Raw genomic sequence first — 9283 nt, 5'->3', positions numbered from 1 at the left:
CCTATTCGGTGTATGGGTCAACCTTTAAGGGAATTTGGAGTGATTATTCGAGAAGCACGTCGACGACAATCTTCAGAAGAGGTGGAACTTTGGTATCTATGCGAAAATATACGACATTAATTCAAAGGTGACTCGGTTTCAACCCATGATGTCCACATGGGGTACCCCAAAAAATGAATGCGTGACTCCAGTCACGTGTTTGTGGGCTATGGGCGTAAAGTGATTCGGATGTCATGATCGGTTGGTTCCATGTTCTAGCTTCAAGGTCTCAGAATCACGGAAGACTAAAGGAAAAAATAGAGACACGCTAAACTGTACAGAACAGCCTATCGACAACCGTATAAATAACGGGGTAGTATATTGCCCCCATTCCCTCCCCCCCCCCACACACACACCCTATTCCTTGGCTTGAACACATCTGCTGCAAGAAGTTTCGCTTGCCCTTAGCGTTGCACCTGATGTAGTAGGAAATGGAATAAAGTGCGAAAAACATGTTTGGTTAATGTCTGAAGCTGCTAAGTACGACCATGTCAATGGGCCCGCGACCATGTGCACTGACGCACTTATCGTGATAATCCGGGACATCCTACGCTCTTTGGAAGCTGACTATTTGCGTACTTATGAACTCATACATGCCGTGTACATGCATACATGCATACATGCCACGTCATGAAGTGTCAGCTACACCATTAGTTCCTCGTTGAAAAATGCTATTATTCTAATACCAGGAATCATGTTGTTTCCGTGTACATTTACCAACTATGTGTATTCAGAACGGTAGTTCATTAATACTAATCACAATCTGTGATGTAATACGTCCCGAATCCATGATATGAAGATGAGGCAAGCCATAATAAAGGACTCCCACGATTTCAACCACACGGTGTTCTTTGACGCGCACAGGTATACGAGTACACTGGTCCCAGACGATTCACCACCACCAAAATGCGACTGTCCTGATTGAAGTCGAACCCATGGCGTCGGTGTCAGCAACCAAGCAAAGGTAGTAGGTAGAACATAGTACTTATTAGATATTCACTGTACCTATAAAATAAAGAACAGTAAGGTGAGGAGGCTCTGATATCAATTGTTTGTGTTCTTTTTCGTGCGTCTCTGTCTGCATGCCTCACTCTTTTTTTTTTTAATACGATGACTCGCTCGGCAGGTGTTGACGGTTTGAACAATCTTCAGTGGTCGCTTACCTCTCCACTGACGACAACAAAACGTCAATCTATTGATATGATTCATCCGCCGAGACCACACGCTGCATGTCCGATTTACGTTTCGTCGTCTCGAAGCGTCCTTGCGAGCAGCTTACCTATCGGAATTTCTCGTAGTTTCGTAAATTGGTAGCTTGATATTCACGTGCATAAACTTACATTTCGATCACTCCGATAAAAGTAATAAATAGATTTTTTTCTGTCTTCTCATTTTGTTTGACCTGTACGCATTTGTCGCACTGTTCCACCCTTGAATTCTTTTATTTAGCTTCTTGCGTCTTCTGTCTCGGTTCTTTAGTAACAAAGAATTGTTGGGATTTTATGCACTTATACCTCGACATAAGTATGAGAGACGCCTTTGTGCAAGGCACCGAAAATTATTATCTCCATTATTATCTTTCATTAATATTAAGTAGGACACGCTACTACTACTACTACTACAAATACTAGCTGAAGTAGTAGTCGTAGTAGTAGTAATAGTAGTAGTTGTTGTTGTTGTTGTTGTCACGCACGCCATCACGAACGTCACAAGCCCAGAGGGGGGCAGTGCTCAAATAAACAAATCAAATGACCTGATGATTGTTATGATGATTCTCGAAATGTGTAAGTGCGCGTATTTCAAATCTAGCGGCAGATTTACGTCATGAGATCTCGCTATCCAATCGCATACGCTCATGCGCTAACGGCTGCCTGACGGATATATTCATGGAGCAGGCTGTATTTTTGTTTCGTTGTTGTTGACGGCGAAAGTATCTGTTCCAGCTTTTGGCCGAGTAAAATGAAGTGCAAGTCAACACACCGCCCCTCTCGCACGACTCGTTGTTCGTGACGATGTATACGTTACAATCTTTTTCATTGCTATCATCGCTTGATAACGGTCCACATTGACTGCCGACGTTCGAGAAAACAAAGAGAGGTTCACAAAACAGGTTCGACACCTGTACTCTATGATACGCCGCGTAAATCAACACAGAGTGCTAAGAAGTGGCGGCGTCGGTGGCTGATAAGCCGTACGCAGCAGCCGCAACAAAACACATTCCACCGTTAATAGTGCAGTCCCGTAAATTGGGCTCTTATTTCATGCGTCAGATAAGAAAAAAAGAACTAGGACCATCTCAGGCTAAAAGGAACCATGTGTAGGTGCGAAGCAGTGGACGCTAACGCTTACACTGGCGGACGTTGACGCTGGCACTCATCAAGCGAAAGCGAAGTACAGACGCCTTCGACTCAATTACGAACGCGCGATCCAGGTCAGCGAACGGTTGCGCATCGTGAACAGTCACTTTTTGACCCTGCTCATGCCCTGCTTGCGTTGGCCTTGCGAGGCTAGAGATGGGGAAGGAGGTGACTGTTTTACAGGTGTCTTCCTGGGCCGGAACGAGGCACTAGCATGCGCAATGGTGGTGAACGGAGGGTCGGCGTTACACAGGCTAGTGAAAAAATAAAACGGCTTCGCGTCTGAAAACAGCTGCTATCACCACCCCCTCTTAACCGACGAATAGAAACTGCTGAGTGGGCTCGAAATCTGCCCGACAACTTGTTATCATATATAGGTGGAGACACAACGTGATAGCTCCAGTGAAAGACCCCCCGATAAAGCAGCGACGCGGTGCTCCTGTCCTTTTTTGTATATATACCTCGGTAACGAACGCGTCGAGGAAAACGCTTCCTGTTGCTCTCGGATTTTCGCCGTCGCCCATTCTTTAGTACGGTATACAGCCATGAGCTGCCTGGAAAAAACATTAAGGCTCACGAGGCGCAGGTCTATGCTGCAGGCCGTAGCGACATCAACACCCCAAACCAGGAGGGGCATCGAAAGCGACGAACGCGATCCCAAGTCTTTTCTCTGGCTCAAGATGCACAACTACCGAGACAACCTCAGCGCCCTGGAGAGCACCCGGTTCAGGCGGCCGGCGACGAGAGACTTCCAGTACCTGGAAATAGGATGCGGACCGGGCAACTTCACGACGGAAGCCCTGCTGCCTCGACTGCGCCCCTGCAGACGCCTGGTGGCCACCGACAAGTCTGCGGCCATGGTGGACTACGCCAGCTCGCAGTTCAAACAACGGGACGTCGTCTACGACGTCCTGGACATCGACTGCGACTTCCGCAACGAGATGGACGGCGTCAATCGCATCGTGGACGCGTACGGCCAGTTCGACCGGGTCTACTCGTTCATGACCTTCCACTACGTGCGAGACCTGGCACGGGCGTACCGCAACGTGCACTCCTGCTTGAAGCAAGACGGCGAATGTCTCACGGTGTCGTTCGCTGGGGCCGCGATCACTGACGTGTGGTACCGGCTCTACCACAGCAGCAAGTGGCGGCACTGGCTCCCTGTGAGTATCCTTCTCACGCGAACGTCGGGGTGGTCGAAATTCCTTGCTTAAGCTAAAACACAATTTCGAAATTTCGGTGAGAAGTTGTTTTCGGGAGCACTGCACATACTGTTCTAGATAAAGCTAAAGACGATTGGTTTCCAGCAGAAAGGGGTTGGGGGAAGGGCGAGGGCAGAGGCTGTGGCGTGGAGAGATTCGCGCTCATTGGCCTTTTTTTTTAATTAGTATGTATACGGTGAAATTTCTGTTAACTGTACTGCAAGTAGAACTCTTCCATCATTGATTTTGTAGAAAGATGGTAATTAGAGCAAATTAGAGCGCACCTTTATGAATAGCTAACCTGCACCTGGCCGGTACGTCAATATGGCATCACGTATTTCATGATCTTTTTGAAAAATTTTTTTGCGCATGTGCCCACTGTGCTTCTGAAAGATTCCTGGTTTGAGCTACTTGTTACTGATTCCTATATGCCAGAGTAAATTTGTCTGTGCAGATTGAACGATGAAGTGCGCGAAGAAAAAAAAAACTGGGGCTGGTCTCGTCTTTTTTTTTTTCATGTACTTCGCTCAATTTAAGTTTCCTCAGGTCTGAGAGAATTTTTCAAAACATTTCTAAACTGTCGTTGCCTCATGACCTCCTGTCAAATTTTCTTTTCTTTTTGTCACCCTCATAAGCCAACTCCTTTCTTATACGCAGTGCCTGCATGCAAACGTCGGTAATATATAGCTAGTTGACCGACCGCTTGTACGCCAGCGCAGTCAATCGAAGGTCACAATAGACGTTAATCATGATCGCATTTAACCTTGATTTCTCGCGAGTGTCCTACTTAATATTAATTAAAAAATAAAGGCGAGTCAAGGATTCCCCTTCCTAGCCTCCTCTATTTTGTTTCTCGAACACATGGTTCATCTCCGTGCTTTTCCTTCCTTCTCGTCACGTTGGGTAGCAAACCAGAAAATTGTTTACCGGTTAATCTCGTTGCTTCTTCAAGATTTTTTTTCTGTCTGTTCATCGCAAAACCAACTTTACAACTGCAAAACCTGTCGTTACTTTTTTTTCTGTTTTTTTTAATACGGTGTTCTATTGTGAATGCTTCTCTTCACAGAATCCGAGGCACTTGCTTTCCGATCGATTCTGCTACAGCGAACCCATACCGGAGATGGTAGCGACCGAAGAGCAGCATCAGATCGCCGCCTCCGGGATGAAACTCGTCTCGTGCCGAATGTACGACACCATATGGACGATGCCCAACTTGGACAGCTGGCTCGGTAAGCGTTTATCCGACAAAAGCGAAACGGGAATCAAAAGTTGTAGGGCTTGCACTGACGTCATCGAAACCGCCATTTAGGAGTACCAACCTGCAGACATGCTCCTCGTTGTTGGGGACGGCAGGTTAATGTCATCACCACATCTCGCGCAAGTTTCTTTTCTTCACATTTTCCCACATATTCCAATAACGTTCCGGGGGTGTAGATATGACTTTGAAGAAGTTAATGCTGCTTTGACATCATCCCAACCGTCATGCCATACGTCAACCGACGTCTATATGGCGGCTGGTGAAGGCTATCAATACCTACTTTTCACGTGGCACCATGGACGCCACTTCAAAACGTACTGGTTCACTAACTTTTATGCTTTGATGACGTAACGACAGCATATAGTCGCACCACCGCTAACCTGTTTGCTATAATAACGACGTGGCTACAAAGTTACTAGTCATTGTGCTTTAGCAGTAACAAACGAAAAGGCACGTGGCCACACTAATAACATTAGCTCGCCGTCCCAAACACCCCACCATGCAGTGCTCGGACAGGGTGGTTTCAGTGACTTCAATGCAAGCCGCGTAAAGGTTACAAAGTGCAACATTCTTTCTGTCCTATTTTGTATGTCTGTTTTGCGTAAGCTTACGTGGTGTCTCTGTGCAATTCACCCAAATAGCGCGTATGTTTTAGCGAAGCCCATGACCACAGTTTTGATCCAGCGGCCACGCCATGACATTCATGTCACGAAATCGGTGTCTGAATTCCGGTATAGAGCCGCGGCGGAATGAAACGCATGCAAGGCATTACAAACTGGAGGCTTCATGAGCGATTCAAGATAATCTTGCACAGTGTAGTATAACTATTCGTTGGGCGAACGGAGGAAACGCCGAAGTCTTCTCGCTTTCCCGTATTCATCGTTTGTGCTGTTTCTTTGTTTGTTATGAATTGAAGACCATAACTAGGACCATTAGTAGAAATCCTATTCATTTTACTGGCGGAAACAAAAGCAAAGGAAAGCGTGGTAGTGTACTTTCACTTCTTCGTATTCGAAAGCTGCTTTTTCATGGCCTCAGCGAGTGTGAGGCCCATGGCACGATTTTATGGTATCCCATAGTAGAGTACCAAATACTTTAGGTGATTAACAATTTCTAAGGGCCGAAGCTTCTTACGCCGGCGGTCGTACGTTCCATCTCGTCGTTGTAGTAGTCACCTCTAGCTTAGTCCTTAGAATGTCCACTGGAGCGCGGTACTTGTATGCGATGAATATATGACCAAAAGACGCGACATGGTACTTGAAGTGTTAGATGGAAGCACGGATGGTAGCGCGGTTGGAAGCAAGAATGAATGGACGGACGTACGCTTCGCCCTACTCATCATCATTCTCTCCGTGGTTATGCTGCGACTTTTTATTTGTAAAGCTCTTTGCTACAAAGCGACCTGTACTTTCACCTGTATGTCCAGTCTTCGAGAAACTCGGCTCTAACGTTCGGCAGCGTGGCCTGGGCTGGTTTTATTTATGCCAACCGCGAAGCGCTGGGCACTGTTTTCGAGACAAAATCTCTGCGTGCATTAGTAACATCTCGCCAAGAACGCGCGTCCGTTTTCAGTGTGTCTATTTCGTAGGCTAGTGTGAATTACGCTGGAGTAGATATCTGTGCCATTAACTGTTCTGATAGGGATCGTTCTTTTGTGCAGAGTGCTACGTGCCATTCTTCGGGCTGATCCAGTTCATGCCCATGGAGAAGCGGGGCGCATTCCTCGACACATGCAGGACTCTGCTCTCGGAGGCCTCGACATCGTCGCCCGATGGTGTCGGCCTCAGGCACACCGTCATCGTCGTCCACACACAGAAACCGTGACGCCACCGACTTGGTCAGCGTTCGACGTGTGAGCGAGACTTCGAAATCTCGGCGTTCAGTCGTCAACTGTAGACAGCCTTTGCTGTGTCGAGGTGCCAAAAACTGTACATAGCATTGAACGTTCGCCCCTTGAGCGGTTCTGAAAGAAGTTTTTAGCGCCACTTGTTCGAGACGCTTGCGTGACGTCATAGCATAGTCGTGATACGCCTCTGTATTTTACCTCTATTGGATCATATCGATATTTTATTGTACATAGTATACCCATCTAATAAATTCGTCATTCGATCGTGCAGTATTTTCTTCTTCTTCTTTAGGACTTGTTATCATTGAATCAATACCCACTTTCTTTCCTGTCATTCTGCTTATACACTACATTGTACGTATGACACCCGCGTTATACGTCACGTTGTACCTAATTACGGCAAGAACTTCGTCACATGATAATTTACGAAACACTGACGTCAGTGGGCCTTTTTGCCTGCTTTTTTTTCTGTTGAAGATTTATGCCTATGGTAATCCTAACGCCGACAGCAAACACAAAACACTCAAAGGTTGCAGGATCGAATCTCGGCGGAGGTGGCGGTGATTCGACGGCGGCAAATGGCCAGGGGTCCACGTGCTGTGTGATGTCAGTACACGTTAAAGGACACCAGGTGGGCGAAGATTCTGGAGCCCTCCACTGTGGCGTCTCTGTCATGTCATGGTTTTAGTGTGTGAAACATGATCAAATATTGTAGGGAACTAGAAATGTTCTCTAAAGACGCTGCACAACTGAGACGACCAAGCGTCAGTTGTACGTCCGATGTTCATCGTTGCGGCGAAACAGTTTTACACGAAATCAAGATGCCGATGTCTGTCCAGCCGATTCTTTAATGAACAAGCACAACTTCTGAAGAAAAAAAAAGATCAACGTGATGCAAAGTGAAAAACAAAAACAAACCGTAAACTGTTTTATGCTTGGTCTGCGTTATAGAAGAAAGTTTATTTGAAAGGTAAGCTCCTGGAACAAAACTCTAAGGTACTTATCTTTTATTTGTATGGCGTAAGAATAAGTTAGCGCAGAAATAAGGAAATGGCGACTCCTTGGTTCTTGATTGATTGATATGATGGGTGTAACGTCCCAAAACCACCATATGGTTATGAGAGACGCCGTAGTGGAGGGCTCCGGAAATTTCGACCACCTGGGGTTTTTTTTTTAACGTGCACCCAAACCTGAGCACACGGGCCTACAACATTTCCGCCTCCATCGGAAATGCAGCAACCGCAGCCGGAATTCGAACAGAGCTTGATTGTGTCGGTCAGACAGCAGAAGGAACAAACGAACACCAAAAGATGGAAAATCAGCGCCAACACTTATGTTACAAAAACAAAACACTACAATATTAAACATGGTGCCATCATATCTAGAAATAATGTCCGAAAAACAATCAGTAATGTATAATAATGTCTCCACGATGCACCTATTTATCTCCATGCTAAACACTTCCGATCGAAACCACGTGCTCGTAAACCTCGACCAGGGGGTAAACAACAAGAGGAAGGCAGGGAGGTTAACCAGGCACATGCCCGGTTTGCTACCCTACGCTGGGGTAATAGGAAGGGGGCATAAAGATGAGAGAGAGAGGAAAGACCAGAATCTCATCAAAGCTTCGCGCCTGCATGTGTGCCATTGTGCTAACCATTCTCATTGTCACAGATAAAAGAGCAGGTGTCAACAGAAACCGGTCTACGAGATGAAGGCCTCGGTAAACTGGCCGATATCACCTTCGCGTATACGCGCGTTTCCAAACCCACATTGATAAGAACCCTGATATGCAGGGTCAAACATTTAACGTTATTTTTACATGTACAGCGGCATCCAAAATAGCGCACAGCGCGGAGCTCCGACGAGTGACTGACCCGACACAGCTTTTCAACCTGGAATTTGCGTTAAGGCACTCATTATACTGTCACGAGAACTGCTCATGATCACGAGAAAGTGTTTGAAGAAGCTTCCGAGCTGCTTTTGCTAGGAATTGGATGTGACTTCGTGTTTCTTCAGCTTTTCTTTATTTTTTTTTCATTCATGTCGAGAAAAATAACTTCTTTATATTTTCGAGATGCGTAGACATCACGCATACAAACGGCTAGAAACAGCCTATTACTCCCAAAAAAGTAACTGAATTATGTGACCAATTACTTATGTAGAGTTTTAATAGGTGTAAGTACGTTATACTACAAATTACAGCTCACCGAAAGTAGTGAGGTTAAATTCGATTATACTCTCAAAAAGAAGCAAAAATACGTATACAATATAGTTTGAAATCTAACAAAGGTTCACCCGTGAACGACTCGTGTATACACTTTATTTAAAACACACATACATTCAAACCTGAGAGGTCCTTACTAAAATTCCAACTCTTGACACATAGCACTCAGATTAGCTTGTCTTTGCTATAATACTATTTCTGCTTTTTAAGGTAGTGGACATGCTCTATTTCGGTCCAACGTTTTTTTTTTTTTTGCAAATGTAGTGAGTAACCTTCTTTAAGTTACTAGCCTTCAGTAATTCAGTACGTTATTAAATTACCAGCCCCATGAAAGTAACTCCTTACTTTACTCCT

At 45.6% G+C, this 9283-nt stretch overlaps 1 protein-coding gene across 1 annotated transcript; it reads left to right on the top strand.

Annotated features, from left to right (window-relative positions):
- Nucleotides 1–2806: 2806 nt before the first annotated feature.
- Nucleotides 2807–6972, top strand: LOC119174540 (uncharacterized). The gene is made up of 3 exons (XM_037425490.2): nt 2807–3559; nt 4665–4827; nt 6517–6972. The coding sequence occupies exons 1-3, from the start codon at nt 2942–2944 to the stop codon at nt 6678–6680; spliced, it is 945 nt and encodes a 314-aa protein (XP_037281387.2). The 5' UTR covers nt 2807–2941; the 3' UTR covers nt 6681–6972.
- Nucleotides 6973–9283: the final 2311 nt, after the last annotated feature.

The sequence above is a fragment of the Rhipicephalus microplus genome, chromosome 5 (assembly GCF_043290135.1).
Source record: "Rhipicephalus microplus isolate Deutch F79 chromosome 5, USDA_Rmic, whole genome shotgun sequence".
Lineage (NCBI taxonomy): Eukaryota > Metazoa > Arthropoda > Arachnida > Ixodida > Ixodidae > Rhipicephalus > Rhipicephalus microplus.
The sequence above is the reverse complement of the archived record's forward strand: the minus strand, read 5'-3'. Positions and strand labels throughout refer to the sequence as shown.